Here is a 26886-nt window from a genome sequence, read left to right on the forward strand (position 1 = left end):
GAAAAAAAAAAAATCAAGCATACCTGCATACATATGGTACGTTAGCCTTTCAATTAGTTTCACTACAGTTCCTCCTTTGATGATCGGGATTCCATTTCTACTTTGCAGGTTGTCCTCAAAAACAATGTTTTCCTCAGAGTCTTCCACTACAAAACGATACATGTTTGAGCTGGGCAGCCTCAGTGGCTGTTCGTTTTCTTCTTGCAGTAACACTGAGTCAAGCATTCGATCCAGTGTACTGCGATACTGAAGGGAAATCAGAGCTGCCATCCAATTGTTCTTCTCTTCAGCAGACTTAGCAGCAAACACTACACTATTTTCATCTTTAGATGCTAGCTCAAAAGCATATTTGTATTCACAAGTGTCATCTTTGTCAATGATCTGTGTTTTCCTCATGATAATTTTTTCCTTAAGTCTGTACTCTGTATTGCTGTAACCTGGAAGTCGTGATTGTCCATGATTAGTTTTACAGCTGATTAACAAACCATCAAAGAGAAATATGTGGCGTTCATGTTTGGCGCCTATCCTTGTCAGCACACCTTCCATTATGAATTCATTGCAGCACTGGCCAATGTCTTTGCCTTCCCAACCATCGATATTTTTCTGGATCTCATTCATTTTTTTGATGGCCAGGTGCTTGCTTCTTACTTGGCGATTGTAGAAACGACAAATTGATTCTCTAAAAACAAATTTATTTTGTTAGATTTTTCAGTATTTACTGCTGCCAAAAACACCACTAAATTTAAAATGCTATGCTACTTCCCCCCAATCTCAATATGTCCTAACCATGTTTAATCACAAACGTATGAAGTCATGGCATCCTTTCACACTGAGGATACCTCTTTGGGAGAGGGAACTCCAATTGTTAGGAAGAGACAGGTATTAGTAATGGGGGATTCAATCATTAGGAACAGACAGCTGGGTTTGCAATGATCGGAAGAATCACGTGTTGACTTGCCTGCCTGATGCAAAGATTGTGGATCTCCTAAGGTATCTATGGATCTCCTAAGGTATCTAGATAGACTTATATGTAGTACTGGGAGGAGTCAGTTGTAGTGGTACATGTAGGTACCAATGACAGAGAAGGATAGGAGTGCGGTCTGGAAGCCAAGTTTAGGCTGCTAAGAGAGAGAATGAAATCCAAGACCTCAACGGCAGTGTTCTCTGAAATGCTTCCAGTCCCATGTGCAGGGCCAGGTAGACAGGCAGAGTTGCAAGGTCTCAAAGCGTGGATGAGACAATAGTGTAGGAAGGTTATAGCAGTGAAACTAAAATTCTTGTATTGGTCTTCGCAGCTAAGGATATGAGAGAGGATCCCAAACCTGAGCCTTTCTTTTTAGGTGACAAAACTGAAGAACTATCTCAGATCGAAGTGTCATTAGAGGAGGTTTTGTAACCAACTAATAAACAGTAATCAAAGTCACCAGGACCAGATGGCATTCACCCAAGAGTTCTAAAAGAACTCAAATGTAAAACTGCAGCGTTCTTGTGGTTTGTAACCTACCCTTTAAATCAGCTTCTGTATCAAGTGACAAGAGGACAGCTAATGTGACGCCAATTTTTAAAAAGGGCTCAAGGTGACTCTGGCAATTACAGACTGGTAAGTCTCACTTCTGCATCGGGCAAATTGGTTGAAACTATAGTAAAGAACAATATACAGTAAAACTCCAGTAGCGCCGAGGACCGGAGCTGCCGGACCAAACCGGGCAGCACCCCAGCTGCTCTGCCCCAGGCATCCCCAAGAGCAGCTGGGGTGCTGCCGGGTTGGTCTCGCCGTGCCAAGGGTCGGTGCTACCGGACCAACCCGGCAGCACTCCAGCTGCTCTGCCCCAGGCGTCTCCAATTCAGCCGCTGCTGGTCAGTTTCAGCAGCAGCTGAATCAGGGACACCTGGGGCAGAGCTGGACTATCGGAAGGGGGGGCTATGAAGGGTCTGGGGTGGCATCCCCCCCACCCCAGACCCCTCATAGCCCCCTCTTCCGATAGTCCGGCATATCTGATAATCTGGCACCCCCTGGGTCCAAAAAGTACCGGATTATCGGAAGATTACTGTAGTCAGACACACAGATGAACATAATTTGTTGGGGAAGAGTCAACATGGTTTAAGGAAAGTGAAATCATGCCTCACCAATCTGCTAGAATTCTTCAAGGGAGGGTCAACCAGCATGTGGACATGGGGGAATCCAATGAATATAGTATACTAAGATCTTTAGTAAGCCTTTGACAAAGTCCCTCACCAAAGGCTCTTAAGCAAAGTAAGCTGTCTGGGATAAGTGGGAAGGTCCTTTCATAGATTGGTAACTGATTAAAAAAAGAGGAAAAACATAGGTGTTGGAATAAATGGTCAGTTTTCAAACTGGAGAGAGGTTAGTGGTTCCCCCCCACTCCCAGGGTCTTTACTGGGACCAATCCTCATCATCATATTTGTAAGTGATTTAGAGAAATGGGTAAACAACGAGCTAGCAAAGTTTGTAAATGATACAAATCTGCTCACGATAGTTAAGTCCAAAGCAGACTGTGAAGAGGTTCAAAAGGATCTCATCTCTCAAAACTGAGTGACTGGGCAACGAAGTGGCAGATGAAAGTCAATGTTAAATGGACTGTTACCACTGAGAGAGATCTTGGAGTCACCATGGATAATTCTCTAAAAACTATCCACTCAATGTAGAGTGGCAGTCAAAAAAGTAAACAGAATGCTGGAAAGCATTAAGAAAGGGATAGAGAAGAAAGACAGAGAATATCTTACTGCATTTATATGAATCCCATGGTACACCCATGTATTGAATGCTGCATGCAGATGTGATTGTGCCATCTCAAAAAGGTATACAGGAATTGGAAATGGCTCACAAAAGGACAACCAAAATGATTAGGGGTTTAAAACAGCTTCCATAGGAGATATTAGTAAGACTGGAACTTTTCAGCTCGAAAAAGAGATGACTAAGGGGGGATATATATGATAAGAGGTCTATAAAATCATGACTTGTGTGGAAAAAATTAATAAAGAAGAGTTATTTACTCCTTCCCATAAGAACCAGGACTTACCACATGAAATTAATAGGTACCAGGTTTAAAACAAACAAGTAGTTCCTTCGCATATCCAGCCAACTCACGGAACTCCTTGCCAAAGGACCTTGTGAAGCCCAAGATTAACAGGATTTTAAAAAGAACTAGATAAATTCATGGAGGATAAGAATATTACTAGATGAGATGGACAGGACGATGTCCCTAACCTCTGCTGCGAGAAGCTGGGAATGGGCGACATGGGATGGGTCACTTGATGATTCCCTGTTCTGTTCATTCCCTCTGGGGCACCTGGCACTGGCCACTGTCAGAAGACAGAATGCTGGGCTAGATGAACCTTGGTCTGACCCAGCATGGCCATTTTTATGTATAAAAGGACAGTGAATTGCCAGGAAAAGACAGACTATTCAAGAATGAGCTATGGAGGGTTGTAAGTGAACACTCTTGGAACTGCTACAGATTAAAATCTGCTAGATGTTTGGTATATGTAAGTGCCTTCAATAAAAACATGCTGCTTTTATACATAAGCCAATTAAAAGGGAAATATGGAAACATTTCCACCCCTATATATCTCCCTTTTAACTTACTTGGCTGTACTAGAGGCTTCTTTAAGTGTGGTCTTACCCAGGCCGCCGTCTAGGTGAATGTTTGTTGTAAATGCGCTCCATGCTGCATTGGAGATTTAAAAGAGCAGTAATGGCTTGTTTCAAACACTCCCGGTCCTCTTCATCTTCACTGCATTCCTGCAGTTGCTGCAATCACAAAGCAAATCCAGTTCCGTCAAACTTAATAGATAGTAATATATGCAGACAAAAACAAATATATTCATTTATAAGGTTGTTTTCAAAAGTACTCTGTGTTCGCCTGCCTTTGATCTCACCAAAGTCAATAACCAATGCTGGGTGCTTCTGCAAATCTCACCCATAAAAGACGACCAATGCCTGCCAAGTAGTTACAGAAATGAAAACACGTCAGTGATTCTAAAGAATAGATAAGCAGTGTGAGAGTGAGCTTGCATATGAAAGGGAGTGAGTTTCAGATAAAGATTCCATCATCCCATCCTAAATAGCCTCACCATGAAATTGTCAAAAAACTCTAGAGCTACAGTATTTTTCTTGAAATCCTTTCACTTAAATTGTTCCATTTCATAATGATTATTGACCTTCAAAGTTAGCTGCGTTCACTAGTCTAGAGGCTTAAAACCGTCCTGAAGCTGTGTATGAACAAGTTACTCACTGTGTAGTAACGGTAGTTCTTCGAAATGTGCCCCGTGGGTGCTCCACTCTAGGTGTCGGGTCCATCCCGGTGCCAGGATGGACCCGACACCTAGAGTGGAGCACCCACGAGGCCACTCGAAGAAGAACAGTACTATATCAGCTGCACACTTTCAGCAGTTTAATAATGTTACAGCTAACTATGCAGTGTAGCTGATGCCATGTCTGCCCCAGAATATTAAAGAAACAAGATGGAGGAGATATCCTGTATTAGACCAACTTCTGTTGGAGAGACACACAAGGCTTTCCGCAGCATAGAGCTCTTCTTCAGGTCTGGGCAAAGTACTTTGAGCCATAGGTAAATGCAAGGTGGAACAGATGGTTTGGGGCTCATCCTAGGTAAAGTGGGCCACCAACACCTCTGCAGCCATAGGGAGGAGAAGAAGGCGGGAAACAAAGCAGCTGATGGAGGTTTATTAGGCAAAGTCTACACTACAGCTGAAGTCTGCAAAACTTCATGTTGCTCAGGAGTGTGAATGTTCTGCCCCTCTGAGCAATGCAAGTTACACTAACATAAGCTATTGCCTGCACAGCACAATGTTGGTAAGAGAACGTCTTCCACTACATAGCTTCTGCCGCTTGCAGAAATGGGTTTTTATGCCAAGAGGAGGTGGAGCTTTCTCTTGGTCAGCATAGACTGTCTTCACCACCCAAACTGCTATACCTGTACAGCTGGGCCACTGCAGCACTGTACATACAGACCTGCTCCTAGTGTTATAATAACTTCAACTAAGTCCAGTAGATTGGAAAGAGCAAAGGTGAACTTCAAATACTATTCTCTCTGCCAGAAAAAAATAAGGTCTGCAATTCCAAATTTAATACTAGCAACACATTTTCAACTCCAGTGATAAGCTTGCTTCACTTACTAGTGAAAACAACATTTTCCCCTCTTCTCCATGCAGATGGGTAAGTATCTAAAGTCTACAATTTTACATGTTACCTCTGCTCTAATTTTCCCTCCTGACACAAGCAGTAATGAAGGTCCCTTATCTGCCAACAGAAGAAGAGACAGCATTCCCCAAAACCAATAAAATAAAGTCACACCAATGCTTTTTAACTTTGTCACAAGGGCATGTCCACTGAAGGCTATTTCCAGCCATTCCTGTGTTGCTACTAATGCAGGTACTCAAACTGCAAACCTAACACATTAGCAGTTACTGTTCTTCGTTTACGAGTACTGCATACTTCCACAGAAACAAGAGCTGTATTTCTGCTTTTTGATGGACCCTCAATGGTACCTATGTACAACTTTTCATTAACTCAAATCAGAAGCAAACAAACACAGACAAATTGAAATATTCTGAACTATAATTATGCAATTTAACAGGTGCTATGAACAGGGTTATCTGCATATACATAAATTGCACTAGGAACCCATGTAATCTTTGGTCATACTTTCATAAACTATACAAATAGTAACCTGCCTCTTGATTTCCCAATATGTAGAATTATTTACAAATCAACGTGAGTTCCCAAACTAAACAGTCTTGCTCTCGGTAACAAAGCTATGGAAAATAAAATTCTACAGGAATATAAATTTAACTACCAACCAAATAAAGATTCCACAATCCTTCCAAATCCTCTCCCTTTTAAGGTAAAAATAGTAGAGCCTCTCCATTTTTTAAACTGTATTTAATAGTGTTGCGGATGTACTCTTTTCCTACCTTCAAGATGGAGAAAACTGGTGGGCTTTCAAAGATTCTGCTTTATTTCTTTCTAGGTCTTGTTCTCTCGGAACCCAAAGTAATTAATGAGTAGTCAACAGATTATTCTTATTATGTTGAGTATGAAATACAAGTTTTCCAAAAATAATAAGATGGATGTGTGTGTCCTGAACGGACGCCTTGGACATTTGAATTGAACCATCTTTTACTAAATTAGGAAAACGTATTAAATACATACACAAAGAATTATTTCAGACTCTACAACTAATGTAAACCTCACTTAAATGCCAGATCAACTTACTAAAGCATATACCTACCATAAATGTTTAGCGGGCCACCATAAACAAGCAGTTACAAAAGCTCTGAGGAGTGGAACAGTTTTAAATTTGTATGATTTAATATTGAAATTATATTGTAACTATCAGTTTACTCTCCAACCACACAAACACTTCTGTAAAATTTATGCTTAACTATATTTACATACCAAAAGAAAATTAAAATTACTCCTTCTGTAAATGAAACTGCACCCATCTTACCTGTAATAATTCAAAATAGTGCAAACAATGATAAACTGGGATCAGCATAAGTCGTGGAAGGACATATCGTACAGCTTCTTTAAAACCTTCAGCAATAGACTGAAAAATAAAAAAGCAGCATTATTTCTGTGCCTGCCACATGTAAGCCAAAGAAAAGAGGGATAAAGTTGGGATGTTTTCCCAGAGTTGTATTAATTAGTTTGAGAGAAATATAGATATAGTAAATCTTTAGAAGGGCTCGAATGAGTAAGATGTGGTGACACAGTGAGCCAGAAGGTGGAGGGCTTTCCAAGTATTAGAGACACCCTTTTTTAAAAGGACTGATCAAAGTTTAGTGCACACATACTCCCAGTTTGCTACTAAAAACTGACCCAACACTTGAAAGATAAAGCATCCTCAGCTTGCTCAATAAGAATTTGCAGTGGCAACCTCATTAAAATAGGCAACTTATCAGCTACACTGTTACCTCTATTTTCAGCAGAAACAGAAAATCAACACACAACATGCTGGAACAAGTTAGCTACAAAACAATTTACAAACAGCTTTCAAGTTACACAAAGCCATGTAGACCTCTATCCTTCAACAGAACAATCCCAGCCACAAAACTGTTTTTCCTCTATCAAGATTTGTGCTGCATTAACAAAATATTCCTCAGGAAAGCCTGCGTCACCTGGTTTTAATATTTACACAAAAAGCAATTAATGCACTTCCTTTTCTTATTAATTTTCACTAGCTCAAAGAGCCAAACATTAAGAATATGCAAAATTCTAGAGTGAAACTGTATTCATGACTAAGCAGCCATGATACCCTAACTTCCTAGACATAACTGTGTATGTATCATGGCAAAAATCTTATGATTATGATCAGACAGACACTGTATGCACAAACCTGCTTCTCAAACAAATATTTTACTGACTAATGGAAACAATTTCCTGCAGAATTTGGCGCTGGAATGCAATGGAAGATTAAAGTCTTTGGTCAGATGGTACCTAGGTTCCAAGGGCTCCACACAAAAAATACAAGTACCACACCTCCTGCCACAATTCAAAGAAGTTTGTGGCACTCCTGCCTCTTTTAACACTACCTTCTGCTCTCCTTCTGATCTCAAAGTGCACAGTGCCTTTCCCCCTAGATCTTTGGTACAGCCAAAGGCCCAGATATTTAGAGTCTGCCTTAATCTAGCCCTCTGACATGACACAGAAATCAGGGGATCTTGTTAAGTACATGGGAGAATACTATTAATAGTGACTTTGGGATTCACGTTTGTTTAACCAACAAAAATATATATAAATATAATTTTTGATCAGCTACTTAGGGCACTAACTCAGAAGGCAAGAGGAGGAGAAAGAATTTCAAAGGTGCCCTGGGAAAGAAACATGGCTTGTTGAAGTAAGGCTCAGAAAAAAAGCTGAGAGAAATCACTGACATGCCTTAAAATTAAGTAACTGCAGAATGGAAACTTATTTACCCAATGTTTTCCTTTTTGGAAATGACCTCTCACACGTTTCAGTCTAAGACATCTAGACTGGACTTCTCTTTCTGCAATTGTCAGAGGCAGCTCATGATTGTTCATGGGACTTTAAGGCTTGACCATACCTTTTCCACCTTCACTCCAAATTTTCCGAGAGTCAAAATGCGAAGGAAAATCCCAGATACAGCCAAACTCTTCCTACTGGGAGGAAGAGTCAGAGAGGGTGCCAGTTTCCTTACTAAGTGACTCAGTTATCCACCTGAGTATCCGGGATTAGACTCCAGAACTTTTCCCTACAGAGGGCCATGGGTTTGGATTTTTTGGGGGGCTGTGGGGAAAGAGGAAGAAAGGTTTTACTTAACTGATCAAGGAATCGTAAGGTGTAAGACAAAGGTCTTGTTTACTGTGTCCTAAAAGCCGAAGAGGACTGACTCACCCTTGAAGAGAGGACTTGGGAAGAGTCTCAGCTGGCATGATGGGACATAAAGACCCTAACAATCTGTCCAAACTGAGTCCTTGCCCAAGAAGGGTCTGTGGGATAGGAGCAACTGTGTAAGAGCTCTCCTTCTGTGGCTCCTTCGAGCTTAGCCATTTGTAAGCACTGTTTAGCAGGATCTGCCATACTGGGGGGCAGGGGGGGGAAATAAACAAGGGAAGGAGCTCAGTGGGTGGTCCTGTTAAGGAATGATCTCTGGAAAAAAAGTCAATCATTGGATGAAGGACAGGCTGTGAGTGGGGAAGGAGAAAGAGAGACATAGATCACTGTTCATCGGATGCCCCTATATTTGGCATTAAAATCTAGGATAGTAATGGAAAAGGCAGGAATGCCAAGTCTCCGCTTTGCTGGAGGCAAAGCTCCTAGTAGAGGGGCTGAATGGAAATGACAAAGGCCCACGGACGAGTCTGAACTGCCTCCAGTATGTACAGGACAAGAGGCACAGCCCAAACACCTTAATCTGAGGAGAAATCACTATCCAGGATGGCAGCAGAACACCCCCCACCCCCGCTCCCCCCAACGAATGATTGTGAACAGGAATGCAGGATGGATCTCAAAAAAGAAACATGGCATTTCTTGAGTGAGATTTCATACTTACCTGAAAATGTAGAGCAACAGCCGGTTTAGCCATTAAGTTATTAAAATGCTCATGAAACTGCGGGGAAAGAATATCCTGGGACAAAGTTTCATATGGATCAAAGGCTTGTTCCTAAAGAAAGATGGAAATAATTATGTATGTACAGAAAAAGGATGCAGGATGTCTTTTTGTACTCAGCTTGTACAATTTGTTTATTGAGATCTGATATTTAATGTGATTTTTCAAGAAAGTTTCAGTTTATTCAAAAAATAATACAACTCAACGTATCCCATAATTCATTAATTTATATTTTAATAGCTACATAAAGCTTTTGTGAGCACTGCTCTACCTTGCTGTATTGGTCATTAACACAAATTTCATCTTAATGAAATGGTGGCAGCCAAGAGGCAAATTCTTATTTATGGTCCATTAGTGATCTCATCGCCAACAAGGCACGGTTTGAAAAAGCTTCTCTTACATGCATGAAACCACGATTACTTACCCACTGTAACTGTAGTTCTCTGAGGTATACAAAACTGGTATCCCCATCTGCAAAACTAATCTGAGGATGCGAGTACCATGGATATAAAGCAGATATCCACAAATCCGCAGGATTCTAGAGACATTTGTATCTGCATTCACAAAAATGAGCTGCAGATGTCCGCATCCATATCCAGGGATGCAGATACCATGGGTATAAAGCAGCTATCTGGATTTGCAAAGTCATCAGCATGGATTCCACTTAGATGATCATGTGCCTCACACATGCAAGAAATCTCATGTCGGGAAGATCAGCCCTAAGTTCTTGGAGCTCACTCCCCTCTCTGCTGGCCAAAGTGCTTGCAGCTAGGAAGAATGACTTCAGAAAGAAATAAGGTAAAAAGCAGTCTCAATAGGGCGACATTGAGTTCCTACATCTCCTGGGGGTGTCTAGGACAGTCCCTAATTGTGGTATTGAGCCAGCCAACATCCAGGCTGCCAGGCGCAGAGACGTTAGGTCAGGATGAAGATCCAGGCACTATGGGAGCTGATTCAATGGCTGAATGGACCTCTATAGTAGGTCTGTCAATCAAAACTGCTGGCGTCAATGTAGTGCTATGAGAATTCCCATTGCTGTGACTCCTGAATTGGGTTCAACTGAAAGCAGGTAGGTGTTGTGCAATGAGTCTGGAACAGAGATGAGAGTGGGTACTGTCCTCGGTGATGAACAGATCTAATACACAAACTCCACCCCCTGTCCCTTCTGACAGAATACCGCCACTACTGCACCACTCTGCAGGAACCATTCATGACTGGCCATGGTTACCTTCTCTAGGTCAATGCTGACTCCTGGGAAGTGAACAGCCACTGGGCTTATTCTCCTGCCCCGCTCCCCCCCACCTTTGTTGCTGGTGCCAAGTCCAGAATTTGACCACATTCCAGAAGAGGGGCGAGGAGTAGGCATCTCTGTGTTTATGCAGTCCATCACAGGTTCTGCACTATGGAATGTCAGAGGACAGGCAGGAACACCACACAGGCCAGCCTCATGGCCCTTAGTTCAAGGATGTTTATGGGAACTTCCATAACTCCCATAACCTCCAGGAAAAGCAGATACCTAACATTTGCAGGTGGTCCAAGTAGATTCCATAACTTTTCCTGGATGCATCTGTGCCTGAAGTCTTTATTGAGTAGGGAGATAAAAACAAAAACTCTGCAAAAATACAAAGTGGCCCCAAAAAACTTACAGTCTGTCCAACATCTTGGATGGGAATAGGTTAACTTGAACCAAAGCAGCAGCAGCTGTGGGTGAAGTAGCATCACATACAACCATACTGGCATATGGCCTAACAACCCAAGGCAAGTCTGTGCTATTGTAGCGTGATCTTATCTCGCCAGGAACCTGTACTCTGATGGACTCTAGGTCACAGTGGGCATGCCTATCATAACTCCAATGAACTGTATCCTCTGCATCACAATTCACTAGGACAACGCTTGGGCCAACAGGAAGGGAGCATAATCTGGGTTCACTGCAGCCTTTGACCAGCCAGTTATCCAGATAAGTGCAGACATACACGCCCCATCTCTTTAGATTTGCTGCAACCACCATTAGCCAGGTTGTGAAGACTCTCATTGCTGTGGACATTTAAATAACATACCACGTGATAGCAGTAATTTGGCCTCACTGTGATTCTCAAATACTTCCTGTGAGCAGGGTGAATCTCTCTCAAGAAGGAAGAGACCCTCTCTCATCTAAGGAAATAATATTTCACAAATAAGATGTGGAATTGGCCCAGAGGGGGGCCCATTGTTTGGTTGTGGCTATCAATATGTGTTATGGGTCAGTGCCAGGGTCCTTCATTCTGTGTCATTCCCACCTTGACAGACTTGAGGATCTCCCCTTGGAATCAAATTTCACAGTCTCCTTGTGGGACAATCCCTAATGTTGGTTCTTCAGTCATGCTCTATGCAGCTTTGTCTCAGTACTGTCCTTCTGCCACCAAGGGCATAGGCTCCAAACTGAAGCAATCAGCACTGAAGTCACTTGTGTTGAAAGCATCAAAGCTGATGGCAACAGTTTTGACAATCAGCCTATTAAGTTGCCTCTTTCACTACCTGCTTTTGGAGTGTAGTGGCTGAAACCAACTCTTTTTAAATTAAATTAAATTAATGGAGATTGCCTATCTCCTAGAACGGACCTTGAAAGGTCACTGAGTCCAGTCCCGTGCCTTCAAAGCAGGACCAAGTACCATCCCTGACAATTTTTGCCCCAAATCCCTAAATGGCATCCTCAAGGATTGAACTCACAACGCTAGGTTTAGCAGGCCAATGCTCAAACCACTGAGCTATCCCTCCTTTCACTTCCACTTTGGTAGCTGTCATTTCCCCTGGGTCTGAGATGACCCACATGGATCACTCAAACAATGTAACTTGAACTATGAGTCCCTATAGTTACAGGTTCTAGAGGAAAACAACTGACATGCCAAACACCTTGGGATATAGCTCCAGGGAGAGCAGGCAAGAGCTGTGTCTATCAGTAAGGAGTATGAGACCATCATAGAATGGACACGGTTTGAACCCTGATGGTTTAGAGCAGTCTTCAAACTTCTTTCATCCGTGGAGCACTAAAAAAATTTCAAATGGAGGTGCAGACCTCTCTGGAAATCTTAGACAACCTGCGGACCAACAGAAATCCACAAATCTCAGGTTGACACCCTCTGGTTTGAGTCTGCCATTTTGGTGCAAAGCACCTTGCCCTGCTACACGGGAGGTACACCAGGGTCTCGTCTCCATTTTTAATGCAATGTCCAAATTAAAGGAAACAAGGGAGAAGACTCTCTGTTCACCACACTATACCAGAAAGGGTGAGTTAGAAGCCCTGTGGAAGTAGCAGATTGGAAAGTGGCTAGATGGCATCTCACTGCCATGAGCGGTTAAAGGGAACCGAAGGAGGGCCATGACTGCTGTGCCCTTGCTAAGGTTGCATGGGAGCACAAGGCCCAGATAAAAGAATCCCAGTCTCACATGCAGGAGGCATAGGAGCATCTACCACAGTGGGATCCACACAAGCATATCTAACACCACATGTTTTTCTACTTGCTGTCTGGTTACAACTGCTCTAGTTAAGGATGCATTAGAACATTCTGTGTTCGGAAGCTCAATTCCCTGAAACTTTCGCCACCGAGGCGTTTTCCATTCGTGGGCTCTGCCTGGAGATTAATTTTTTAAAATTTTGGACAAATTCCTTCAACTGTTTTTCTGCTGAGAGACCAACCAGCAGATTTGTTTAACTTCACAATAAAACAAAAAAGAATGATATAAAAGCAGATGAACTTACTCTTGTAGCAAAACCACATATGTGGAGGAATAGGGTTCCCAACTCGGACCATGTGGTGGTAAGAGGGAACTGAAAGGACACTGATCAGCACAAACTAATGCAACCTTTCCTGAGACAAAGCTACATTCAACGAATGTGTGTGGGTCAGCAGACATTGCTACTAAAATCTTCTGACTCTGACATACATAAAAACCTGCATCTGGAATATATGCAGGGACAACCATGTCAGAATAATCATAACATGCTAATGTAGAAAAAAACTGCACTTTGGGAACAATGCTGACTAATATCTGAAAGCTGCAATTAAGCATTAAAACAGTTCTGGTTTTTAAAAAACTGGTTTTGATTTGACAAACTTATGAGAATCTTCAGCTTGTGTAGTGAGCGCGCAGCAGATTTTTACACCATCACATACATGTTTTAAAGGTATGTTTTATTCAGTGTCCATGAGACCTAAACGAATACATTGAAGTTCCACACTCATACATGCATATTTCAGCCCTTTCCTGCTTTAGATCATTTGAGGAGGTTATCAACATGTACTATAATTATCATTTTAAAATTGTTATGTGGCCAAAAAATCAAAAAGAGGGCTTTCCCAGAATAGTAAAATATCACCGGTCTAGAAAAATCCAAACTTATGGTGGCACCGAGACAGCCAGAAGGAAAAGTGGAGCTCCTGGCACATTGACCCCTCCCATGGTCCAGCAAACACCCTGGTTCAGGACCTATCAGGTCCCGACGGTGTCGGCTCAGGGATGTTCAGCCTGTAGTTTATTCCAATGGTCAATCTCTCTCTCTGTTAAATTTGTGCCTTATTCTTAAATTGCATTCATCTGGCTTGAACTTCTAACCACTAATGGTCATTATGAAAGTCTCAGAGGGGAAGCCGTGTTAGTCTATAACTTTAACACTCCTTTTAAAAACAAGGAGTAGACCTGTGGCACCTTAGAGACTAACAAAAATATGTATATAGTATTATGAGCTTTCGTGGGAAAAACCCACTTCTTCGGGTGAGATGACCTTAAATGGAGGGAAAAAAGAGGGACCCTCAAAATAAGAAGGGAGAAGGAGGGAAAAAGTTACCTGTCAACAGACTAATTGGGTGGACTGGAAGTGTCCCATATTTAGCTTTTGATGTCAATAGGGTATTGAACGTAAGGAAAGCTGGTGTTAACCAGTTCAAGTCTTTGTTGAAGCCAAAGGAGTCTGTCAAATTTGCATACGAAGATAAATTCTGCACTCTCTCTTTCTATAGTTGGCTTGTGAAATTTCAAATAATGGAATCAATAGAATACTAGAATTGGAAGGGACCTTGAGAGGTCATCGAGTCCAGTCCCCTGCCCTCACGGCAGGACCAACCACTGTCTAACACCATCCCTCATAGATGTCTATCTAACCTGCTCTGAAATATCTCCAGAGATGGAGATTCCACAACCTCCCTAGGCAACTTATTCCAGTGTTTAACCACCCTGACAGTTAGGAAGTTTCTCCTAATGTCCAACCTAAACCTCCCTTGCTGCAGTTTAAGCCCACTGCTTCTTGTTCTATCCTCAGAGGCCAAGGACAACAATTTTTCCTCCCTCCTCTGCATAACACCCTTTTAGATACTTGAAAACCATTTGTCATGTCCCCTCTCAGTCTTCTCCTTTCCGAACTAAAAAAGCCCAATTCTTTCAGTCTTCCCTCATAGCTCATGTTCTCTAGACCTTTAATCATTCTTGTTGATCTTTTCTGGACCCTCTCCAATTTCTCTACATCTTTCTTGAAATGTGAGGGCCAAAACTGGACACAATACTCCAACTGAGGCCTAATCTGTGCAGAGTAGAGTGGAAGAATGACTTCTTGTGTCTTGCTCACAACACTACTGTTAATGCATCCCAGAATCATGTTTGTAGAAGAATGCAAAAGAATGGCTACTTTTAAGTCCATTAATGAGTGCCAGAGCAGGTTAAAATGTTCCCCTACAGATTTCTGTGTGCTACCATTTCAAATATCTGATTTGTGTCCATTAATCCTTTGAGAGAGAGAGAGAGAGAGTCCAGTTTGGCCAATATACATGGCAGAGGGCCACTGCTGTCGCTTAATGGCATATGTCAGACACTACTGTTTTTAAAAGTTCCAGCATTGAGCTCATCATGCATACATATTACCCTGAGTGGAACGCCAACAGGGACCATCAACTGAAGAAGTTCCTAGTGTAGACCAGCCCTTCATGTAATTCTGAAAGTGAATTAAGCTAAACCAAATTATAGTAATGCATTCCTAATAAGAGTGTACACAGGTTTAATGCAATTTTGCTAATCCACTTTAAAAATCACACTAAAATTCAAATTAATTTTCCTCAATGTCCCCAAGTAGACAAGCCTCAAGTCTCTCATTGTAAGGAATCTTCAAATTATTTTTGTGGCTCTATTCTGCACTCTGTCCAAATTTACAACATCCTTTTTAAAATCTGACACCAAAAATGGATGCAGAATTCTAGTATCTGTGCCACCAATGCCATATACAGAAGTAAAAATCAGCTCCCTACTCCTACTCCCTTGTTTATAAATCCACAGACTGCATTAACCCTTTTTGCCATAACACTGGTGTTGTTTCGGTGGCAGGCCAAAGCCACCTTTTTTATTTGTGCTTTTATTAATGTTTGAGTTTGTATGTGTGTGTTCCTCCTCTCTATGTTTTTAGCTGGTTATGTCCCTCTGGGGTCTCATATTTTAAGTTTTTATATATATTTGTATTGTTTGTAAGCCACCTTGAATATTTTAAATAGAAAGGCGAGGTAAAACATTTTAAATAAATTAAATAAATATCACACCTGCAAGTCATGGTAAGCTGTCTGCCCGCTGTAACCCTTAAATCACAGACAGAGTCACTGCTTTCCAAGATACAGCCATCCATTCTGCATGCATGGCCTGCATTCTTTGCTTTTGGATGCACAATCTTGTATTTCACTATTAACATCTATGTTGTTTGAATGAGCCCAGCTTACTAAGCAATCTAGATTGCTCTGTATGACTGCCTCAGAACATGCCATCTAGAGTCTATTCCACTAAAGCTTTACAACCATGGACACTACCTTATTATGAAGATACAAAATATTCCTATGAAGGGATTTTAGAAACTCACCTCAGCCAGATCTTCAAAGCAGCTGCCAGCCAAAGGGTGAGGGCTACTTTCATCTGTCATTTCAACAGTATCCTCAATCAACCCCAAGAGCTTCACGGTCAATTCATGAATATCTGAAATGTTGCTAAAGATCATGTCGATATCCTGGAAAAAAGGTGTGATTTAGTAATACGTGTTACCATTTCCTTTACTCTTTCACAGACAGCCAAGTGTTTAACAAAGTCTGAGCTATGCAAGCCTTGTCTACACGGAGAGCAGTGTTAGGGCACACGTAGCTTACGTGTTAGAGCACATTCAGCTTGCAGTAAGAACAGGCTGCATCCACCCTGCCAGAGTGGAGCCTCTCTTCACTGCTGGAGCCTTTTCGTGCCTCCTCCACCATGCCAGAGTCTCTCTCTACAGCAGGGAAAAGCTCCAGCAACATAGTGGCAGCATGACACTGCACTGCTAAAAGTAGCAGTATAGACTACTAGGGCATATGGAGAACCATGAAGGATATACACCCACAGGATTCAAGCATATCTTTACTCGCCTAAACAATGCTTCACTGTCTACACGCAGCCATATCCTAAACAGGGAGGAGATAAGAGAGAGAAAAGGGGAAGGAAGTCATATTCCAGGCATCAATTCAGGCTGAGGTCGCATGCTTGGGATTCACTTTAATCCAACGCTGCACAATTTCTACTTGTAAAAGCCCAAGGGTGTGGTGCAGAGGCTACATGTTATTAATTGGGTAGAACAATGTACACTGACAAGCCACAATCAGGGGGAAGGGGCAATGTAAAGCTGTTATTTCCCCTTCTCCACCCTCCTTGCTTTTTTCTCTCTCTGAACTTAAAAACTGAAGTGAAAATTTAAAAACAGCCCTGAACCCAGGTCTCAACAACAAAACCTTATGATCCAAGCTGTCTGTTCATTTCATTAAAGTGCTACATTGTCCTGCATTTTGTTCATTTTCAGAATACTAACTGTGCTTGCAGAGTGAAGTGGTAGCTTCTTTTGTCAAGTCCTGCTTCTCGTGTCCCATCTCAGACACACCCCTATCTGGGAAGTCTTCCCCACCCCATCCTCCTCTGACTCCAACTTCTGAATGACATCTGTTTCTTCTCCAGTTACCTCCAGCTATGTCCCACTCTCCATTCAACTCCATGGAATTCATCCCATCTCTCCCCGGCCACACCCTAACCCTCAAATCTCTCTCCTTTCACAAATCAATTTTCCCCTTTCCCTTTTAATTAAGGTAAATTACCAAGGTTTCACATCAACTTTTTGAGAGACCACGGAAGACTCTCTTCCTAGCACTCTCTTTCCTAGGAACCCCAGCTCCTCCACCTGCTACTATGCGGCTTGTTTGGTAAAGTGCAGGTGTATAATTGCGTAAGGATTGGACTTTCTACTCACATGATCCTCTGGCGCTGTAACTATTGTTTGCAATTAACAGGGAACCTTGTTTTTTAAATCTTGCTCTGAGAATATTCAAAGACTGCTATCTGCAGCACTTCCCCCTTATTTCAGGCATCTGTCACCACTTCTGCTATATATTAGGATACATTTAACCAAATTTTACCTACTCTGCTACAGTGAATGTAGATTTGCTAAGTTATGGATAAAAATGGATATGAAAGTATTTAAGCATTAAAACACAGTAATCTACTAAAAAGAGACTTACATAAGATGTGAACAACTTTCTGTTAGACAGGAAAGCTTCCCGAAACACTTTTATTATCAGATTCAACTCCCGTAGATACTGTCTTTCTTCTGCAATTTCAGATCTCACTAGGTCATAGTAATTGAGTTCACCTGAAGAAGAGGGCTCATCTTCACACAGCGAAACCAAACCAATAACATCCTGATCAAACATATCCATCAAAACCTAGCAAAGAGTTAAAGTCAAGTTTTATACAAGTCTGAGTTCTATCATTCATTCAAATGTAATGGTCTCAATTTGTTCAAAAACTAGCCAACTGTTTTTAACACAACGCTTTCTGTAACAACCACCACAGGGAACTAACATTGAATCTTTGGCAGCGTCAATTACCAATGCTGGGTTGTTGTTCTTTTTATAATTTACTGCAGCAGAAAAACAAGTTAGGATGTGAAGAAAAAGGATTCAGAAAAAACACAAGGCATCTTGCAAAAGCTTTTGCCTGATGAAGAACCCAGCAAAAAAAGTTTCTGAACAATTTAATAAAGATGAAACTAGAAAGACTTTTTCCCCCCTAAAATCACAGAGTGGAGAATCTTCCATTACAAAAATGTGTTATAATAATGATAACATAATAGTAGGATACAGCAGGAAACTAAAGGACAATATTTTTAAACAAAGTGCTAAACCATTTAAACACCACTAGAGTACATCAATTATTTCTTACCTTATCCGCACACATAGACACCTTAATGTCTTGCTGGGAGATTTCAAAATGTCGGATATTGAAAACATAATTTCCAGCCAGTTTCAAAATGTCTGCAGAGATATATTCCAAAACAGCCACAATGTAAAGGCAGACATTATAATCTACTTTATAGCCTAGAACCTCCTGCAAATTAAACACAAAAAAACCACAGTAAAAACACCATCATGCCTGAAAGTTATTCTGAATTTGAGCACCATATTTGAAAAGAAAGATATTAGCATTTTTACCAAAAGGACCTTTACTAACATGCTGATGCAATAGCCAGAGCACAGAATGGAAAACAGGAGTCTTTGGCCAACAATATTTACCAAGGAGAAGCTTGGAAACATGTCACTATCATGCTATGCCAGCTACAGAAACATGAACACTTATGGAAATATCCTTCTCTATATGCAACAAAAATATTACAGCTTTTCAAAGCCCATTAAAATTAAATAATTTCAGTGGAACCACTGATGTGCTTAAAATTAAGTACACCTAAGTCTATGCAGAAAATGTGTGTGCCTCTTTCACTGAATTAAAGATTGTATGCTCTTAATCTCTTGGAGTCTAGAAATATAGATTAGCCTACCCACCATCCTGGAATCTTTGGCCACCGTAACAAGACAGTATACTGTGCTAGATGGACCAGTGGTTTGACCCAGAAGAGCTGTTTTTATATAACTTTAAATAAGAATTAAGTGTTCAGACAAAACACGTGTGCAACTGAAGGAATCAAATACTTACTCAGTACTCAAATTTTAATATGAAAGGGTTAATTAAGCTTTGGGAGAATAGAAAGTAGATTAGAAGAGAAAAACAAGGAAGACATTATTCCCTTTTCAAAAACATTTCTAACAGGATATGTTTCATGCTCTCTTGAAGGTTTACTTCACTCATACCTTTTGTCTGATATACATGTGTGTGACAGGACTATTACAAATAAAAACAGAGTCCTGTGCATTTAGTAATATCATTAATCTTGCATCATGGCATTGTGTAATTTCAGATGCATCATTTAAAATCAGCTACTACATGCTACCTGCTTGTCTATTAGTTGATTTTACAAGTGAAATGAGTATCTCTAGAAAGAAAAGCATTATTCAGAGATGTTGGGGTTCCTTCACAACCGCCAGTTCCAACCTCTGTAGTAAACTAAGACACGATACTCAATAAATAGGCTTATTATTATTATTCCACACAGAGAGAGAGAGAGAGAGAGAGAGAGAGAGAGAGAGAGAGAGAGAGAGAGAGAGAGAGACAGACAGACAGAGACAGACATTGGTAAGACTTCCAGACGAAGAACACAGACTGCAAATATGTATTCCATTTTTATGCTAGTTACTAACTTTTTTCAACAATACTACCACCTGAGATAAGGAATTTCATTTTACATTTTAGAAATATGTAGCATGGAGAGAAATAGACCAACACCACTTTAATATGAAGAAACTTTTGCATTTTTAAAGAGTGACTAAAGATGAAAAATTAGTGGATACTCTAAAACTAATTCAGGCTAACCCTATACTTTAAAAAATACCTTTAGAAAAATCAACAGAATGTGCATGAAATTGAATTTCCAGTCTCTCGTTGGTTTCTTCAAATTCAACCAGTGGCACTACTAGTGAAGAGCTAGGACCACTAAATTTGGTATGCAGCTCTTATCATAACTTAAGCAAGACTAGGGTTTGGTTGTGCCAGGACAATGGGATATGTAAGGAATGTGATTGTTTCATATCAAATAGAAAGAGAGGGGTGTGAGAGCAAGGCCAGTTATACTCATAAATGACCACAGGGGGACAGCAAACGCCCCAGCCCTGGGGCGTTCCCACCAACTGGGGCACATGACCCCACAACGCCCCAGAGAGAAGCCTGTAGGCAGCCTACTGCCTCCTTTCCTCTATCCCGGACACGGATGTAAATACTGGCAGCTCATTTTTGTGGATGCAGATCCACGTTGCATATGGAACCCACCAAATTTGAGGATATCTGCTTTATATCCATGAGCATTCACATCTCCAGATATGATGTAGATATCTACAGCTCATTTTTTCAAAATTTTGTATCCACGCACAGCTCTATTCAGTGACACTTTTTTACTTCAATGGGCCTGCACAAATGCCACCAAGTATCCAGTCCTTAGTTATTTTGGCTCTTTAGTGCCAATAAAAAGGAGTAACTGCCGATACTGAAGATGACCAGATAGAACTCTGAATACTCTGCAAAGAAGCAGATGTGTGAAGTAAGATGCCACCATTTTTTACATAGTTAACTGTTCAGAGTAAACTTCTTAAATAAGTGAAGTCTAAAACAAGAGAGATGTAAAAGTCTGGTTTAGCGCTACATTTCTATGAACACAGTATACCAAGATGGCTAGTTTTACTCTTCCAATAAACATCAGAAACTGATCTGGATTTGTCTTTTCTTTTCTATGATAGTTTACACACAATTAAAACACTACGCTAAACAAGAAAAACGTAGCTTAGAGTAAAAATGAACTCTTAGACTTATTTTAAATACCTTTAATAGGGGATGTATCTTGTCCACAGGTAGTAAGAGAGGGTTTCTTCTTTTTCGTTTCTCTATAGCAGACTGTGCATCAGCAATAGCCCACTTGTCGATCGGATGAGGAAATGTCTTTTGAACTCGCTCCTGCCCAAACAAAAGAAATGCAATTTAACTAGTCAGCCTACAGAAATTTTGTAAAACAGTCAATCGCCTATTTTGCTTATACATGTTTTACCCCACCATTTCCTTGTTCCTAAAACCTCGTTTAAACTACAAGATAAGGTTGAATTTATTAAGGTTGATTTTTTTAGCACCTGATTTTGTAAAATCCAAGGTGTCCGTGCCCACCGTGCACAGGAATTCGACATAGTTCACAATAGTGCGTCCCCAATACAGTGGTTACTGTTGATTTTGAGATGCACTGTGGGTAGCTATCCTGCCACCCCTTTGCATTCTAGGTTCCCAGTGCTCCAAAACTGCGCAGTGGGTGGTTCTGGGTACATGTTACCAGTGTCCTATAATGCACTTGTCTCCTATCTCTCCCTCCCCCCTGCTCCCCACTTGAAAGCGATGGGGAAGTCTTTTGCACCCTTTTTTCCCTTGGTTATTAACGCAGACATAGCAGGGTAAGCATTGAACCCATCATGGAACTGGTTCAGCAGCAAAGTATTTTATAGCACTCACATTAACCCTGATGTGCCTTATTTTGCAGTATATCCAGAGCCCGCCAGAATGAGGAAGAATCTCGGGAGGCCATGAATATACTCTTCTACAAAGCACTTGAGTTGAGCAACTGGCAAATGGCGGCAGCATTCAATCCTCTTGACACAGTGGAACGCTTGTTCTGATGCCACGAGACAAGCACAGATTGGTGGGACTGCACAGTTATGTGGCTATGAGATGATTAACAGTGGTTGCAAAACATTCGCATGTGTATGGCCACTTTCATGGAAATTAGCAAATTGCTTTCCCCAGCCCTCAAGTGCAGGAATACCAGAATGAGACCTGCTTTGACAGTTGAGAAGTAAGTGGCAATAGCCCTGTGGAAGCTTGCAACACCAGACAGCCACTTCTTTGTTGGGAATCAATTTGGAGTGGGGAAATCTAGAGTGGATGCTACTGTGATCCAAGTAGCCAAGGCAATCAATACCATTCTGCTACAGAGGGCAGTGACTTTGGGAAACTTGCAGGACATAGTGGAGGGCTTTGCCATGATGAGATTCCTTAATTTCAAGTGGGGAAAAAGACAGAACACACATCACTCTCTTGGCACCCAACCAACCTCTTTGCCAACGAGTACAGAAACTGCAAAGGGTACATCTCAATGGTGCTGCAGGCACTGGTGGATCACAAGGGTCGTTTCACCAATATCAATGTGGGATGGTCGGGAAAAGTGCACAATGCAGATATCTTTAGGGACTCCGGTCTCTTCAGAAAGCTGCAAGCTGGAACTTTCTTAACAGACTGGAAAATTAACATCGGAGGCATTGAAATGCCTATAGCGATCCTTGGAGACAAAGCCTACCACTTGCTCCTGTGACTGACTTCTGAAGCCGTACACAGGCAGCCTGAACCGCAGTAAGGAGTAGTTCTACTGCAGGCTGAGCAAGTGCAGAATGGTGATAGAATGTGCTTTTGGGTATTTAAAGGGAAGGGTCCGCAGTCTATTGACTAGGCTAGACTTCAGTGAAAGCAACGCTCTCATTCTTGTGGCAGCCTGCTGTATGCTCCATAATATCTATGGGTATGTCTACACTAGCCCCCTAGTTCGAACTAGGGAGGCTAATGGAGGCATTCGAAGTTGCAAATGAAGCCCAGGATTTAAATATCCCAGGCTTTATTTTCATCTTCTCGTCCGGGCGCCATTTTTAAATCTCCTTAGTCTAAACTAACTGCCCGCGGCTACATGCGGCAGTTAAACGTTAATTCAGACTAAGCCCGGGGTTCATTTGCAACTTCGAATGCGTACATTAGCCTCCCTAGTTCGAGCTAGGAGGCTAGTGTACACATACCCTATGAGAGTAAGGGGGGAAGTTATAAGTCAAGGTGGGGGCGCTGAGACACAGCACCTAGCCAGTAATTATGAACAGCCAGAGACCAGGGCAATAAGGAAAGCATAGCGAGGGGCACTGCAAATCTGAGAGGCTTTGAAAAACAGCTTTATACAGTAAACTTCCGATAATCCGGCACCTTTAGGACCCAGGAGGTGCCGGACTATCAGATATGCCGGACTATCAGAAGGGGGGGCTATGAGAGGTCTGGAGTGGGGTGGGAGGGGATGCCACCCCAGACCCCTCATAGCCCCCCCTTACAATAGTCCGGCTCTGCCCCAGGCGTCCCTGATTCAGCCGCTGCTGGTCAGTTTCAGCAGCAGCTGAATCGGGGATGCCTGCAATAGAGCAGCTGGGGTGCTGCCAGGTTGGTCCCGCAGCGGCAAGGGGTGGCGCTATGGCACCAACCCAGCAGCACTCCAGCTGCTCTTGGGGATGCCTGGGACAGAGCAGCTGGGGTACTGCCCGGTTGGTCCCGTAACGCTGCCCCTAGGGGCTGCGGGACCAACCCGGCAGCACCCCAGCTGCTCTTGGGGATGCCTGGGGCAGAGCAGCTGGAGTGCTGCCGGGTTGGTCCCGCAGCACCAAAGGACGGCGCTGTGGGACCAACCCGGCAGGACCCCAGCTGCTCTGCCCCGGGGCTTCCTGGAATCAGCCGCTGATCTGTTTCAGCAGCGGCTGAATCGCTGACCCCGGGGCAGAGCAGCTGGGGTCCTGCCGGGTTGGTCCCGCAGCGCCGTCCTTTGGTGCTGCGGGACCAACCCGGCAGCACTCCAGCTCCTCTGCCCCAGGCGTCCCCAAGAGCAGCTGGGGTGCTGCCGGGTTGGTCCCGCAGCCCCAAGGGGCGGCACTACGAGACCAACCCGGCAGCACCCCAGCTGCTCTGCTCCCGGCTTACCCGATTCAGCTGCTGGTCAGTTTCAGCAGCAGCTGAATGGGGGAAGCCTGTCCGGCTGCCCCAGCACTTCCGGGTTCCTGATGGTGCCGGACCATCAGGAGTCCCGGAGCATTGGATGCCGGACTAATGGAGTTTTACTGTAAATGGCCAGTCAGCAAAATGACAGTCATGCATATGATTTTTAATGAGGTGCTCCTGCATTAAGTGGGTTTGCCAGTAAACCTCCATCCCCAAAATGCATGCAATAAAGAGATTGTTCAGAAATCATATGTTTTTATTTAGGGAACGCAGAAGGGACAGAAAAGAAGTTCAGTGCAGGCCTTTGAAGGAGTGTATGATCACAGGTATGAGGACAGCTGTGGGATGCCTTCCTGTAGGTGGAGTGTGAAGCTGCCCTGGACTCCACCCTCAATAGCAGAAAAGGCACCTACGCCTTTGAAGTGTAGCAACAGCCCTAGAGCTCTTCAAAGGCGAAAGCGCCACATGGAGCCTGGGGTCAGCTGGGGACGCCCTCGCTTACCCCGGGCTCCGTATGGAGCTGCCGCTTTGAAATGCTGCTAGGAGCCCAGCATCAGGCTCCTTACAGCATTTCAAAGCCGCAGCGCCGCGTAGAGCCCAAGGTCTGGCCCAAGGCTCCACATAGCGCTGCTGCTTTGAAGTATCCCTTTTTCTCCCTCCCCCTTTGCTGCCTCTTTCTGACAGAGGCAGCTGGGGGAGGGGGAAGGAAGAGGGCGGGAAGCCACTAGTCAACTAGACCTTCACATCCCTAGTGTAGTCGATACAATTAGTATCGACTACACATTTAGTCAATAAGGGAAGGTGCTCAGAACCCTTGCTGTGGCTCTGCAGTTTAAATGTAGTAAGATCTGGGCACCCAGGCAGCCCAGCAACTACTTCATTTAAACTGCAGAGTCGCAGCATGGGTAGCTCCTGCGCCCAGCGTGAGCCAGGCTTGCTCAGTCCTGGCTTGTGCCAGGTCCAGCAGCCTTGGTCTGCAGGGGGGTTACAGCGGGGAGATGGGATCACCCACGGAGAAGGGCTGCTTCGCCGTAAAAGCTCCTGTCTGCTGGGGGTCCCAACTCCCTATTGGAACCCCCTGCAAACAGGGGATAGTACTGGAGCAGCCTCCCCTGGGCCCCCCCCACACTGCTGCCTCCAGAGGCAGCAGCACATGGGGAGCAAGAACTGCTGATATAGAGGCAGCAAGGGGAGAGGGAAATGCGAGTAGTCGACTCGACTACTCTTTTACATCCCTAGTGAGGACTTGGGAATCTTATAGGCTTAATGTTTCTTATTTATATCAGTACTGACGTAATTATTTAATAAAACAGACACCTACTGGAGCAAAATCACAACCAATAGGAGGTTATTAAACACAAACTTATTTTAGCAATCCTTTTGTATTAGAAGATAGAAATTACAGGGTTGGCAAGCAGGTGACAGTTTCTGATATGGCAAAACATTGCTCTATATTCTAGAGGGCTGGATAGCTTGGAGACTGGAGAAAGGACATGGAGCTTTTCTCCTCTTCATATAAAGTTTAAATTTAGACTCTGTGGGTGGTAGCTGGAAGTGATGAGGGCTATTAAGGAATATATACAAAATAAATTTAGCTTTATCAAAATGCTTGTACAACAATAAAAACCATCATAAACCAATATTAACAATTAACCAATTGACTCAATATCAAATAACGTGTTTAAAATCACTTGCGCGATAAGAACTTCAAACACTCCAGGCAATCAGTTTTGTAAATAAACATGCTTTATATTTTCATAAGTACTCACAAATGAGTTTTCTATAACAAATCTGTAGACTATGAGATGAGACCTTGGAGTGGACGGAAAGTGCCTTATATACATATAAAATGTATCTAATATTTTACAAAGCCAGTCAGGCTGATTCCCTTCCCCTTCCTTCCCCTCCTCCCCTTGTTTTTTTTAAGAAAGTCAATTGTGAAGTCCATGAAGGCCCTAAGGCTATGTCTAAGACTACATTCTATTTTGAACAAAGATATGCAAATTCCAGCGGAATTTGCATATCTTCTTCTGATCTCACTTTTGAAAGTGGATCTTTCAAAAGTGAAAGTAGTCTGGACGCAGTTTTTTCGGGAAAAAAATGCTCTTCCTTAAAAAATGAGGTTTACACGATTTTTTTCAAAAAAGGGTTTTTTCCCAAAAAACCCATGTTCAGACTACTTTCACTTTCAAAAGTGAGATCCCACGGAATTTGCATATCCTCTTTCAAAAACAGAACGTAGTTTAGACGTACCTTAATTCTTTAGCAGACAGTGCATAGACAACGGCAGCCCCACTGGGTTTAATATATTTCAATATACTCACAGCAATCTGCCCACTCACTATCAGTCGCAACATTAGGACCTAAGTTGGTAGTTTTAACTCCTTAAACTAAAATGTTTACATTTTGCTTTTGGGGATTAACTAATAAAAAGAGATTAAATCCCTACAAGCTCTATTTTAACAAAAGAAACATAAAAACATTTACAATTAGCTATATTTTTCTGCAATTGTTAAAAATACACAATAGATTTGGTTTTAAATATTAAAAGATAGTTGGGAAACTTCTGACTAGAAACTAATTGCATCTCAAATGAAACTCCATTTCTGAAAGCAGAACACGGATAAATCTTTTAGGAAAATGTTCTACTATTGTATATTATACCTTGCTATAAATTAATGTTAGATTACATACAATAGTGGAATACAGTCATTCCATAAGCAAGCACATGTTCTCCAATATTAGTTAATTTTTGTCACTCTCACCTCAACATCTTGGACAGTCCGGGGCTGTGCAATGCATAGTTTGTTTAGAAGCTGAAGTATCAACTCTTCGATATAATAGAGGGAATCTTCTTTTGCTGAAAAACTGGGATGAACCTGTTGCTGAACCTGCACAATAGATATTATTCAATCAGAAGCTGCACTGATGATACGTCCGGGAGCATACTTAGCAAAAACAGACTAAAAGTTCTGCATATTTATAGACTCATAGACTTTAAGGTCAGAAGGGATCATTATGATCATCTAGTCTGACC

General features: G+C 42.3%; 1 protein-coding gene across 1 annotated transcript in view; it reads right to left on the minus strand.

Annotated features, from left to right (window-relative positions):
- SOS2 (SOS Ras/Rho guanine nucleotide exchange factor 2) overlaps window positions 1–26886 on the minus strand; it is a 103442-nt gene that overhangs the window by 33878 nt on the left and 42678 nt on the right. The window contains exons 2-10 of the mRNA XM_075926152.1: window positions 26615–26740; window positions 20895–21026; window positions 18354–18518; window positions 17651–17854; window positions 15982–16125; window positions 9060–9170; window positions 6495–6593; window positions 3645–3772; window positions 24–679 (exon numbers count right to left, since the gene is read on the minus strand). Coding sequence (XP_075782267.1) covers window positions 24–679; window positions 3645–3772; window positions 6495–6593; window positions 9060–9170; window positions 15982–16125; window positions 17651–17854; window positions 18354–18518; window positions 20895–21026; window positions 26615–26740 — 1765 coding nt within the window. The remainder of the gene's footprint in view (window positions 1–23; window positions 680–3644; window positions 3773–6494; window positions 6594–9059; window positions 9171–15981; window positions 16126–17650; window positions 17855–18353; window positions 18519–20894; window positions 21027–26614; window positions 26741–26886) is intronic.

Source organism: Pelodiscus sinensis, chromosome 4, assembly GCF_049634645.1.
Source record: "Pelodiscus sinensis isolate JC-2024 chromosome 4, ASM4963464v1, whole genome shotgun sequence".
NCBI classification, from domain to species: domain Eukaryota; kingdom Metazoa; phylum Chordata; order Testudines; family Trionychidae; genus Pelodiscus; species Pelodiscus sinensis.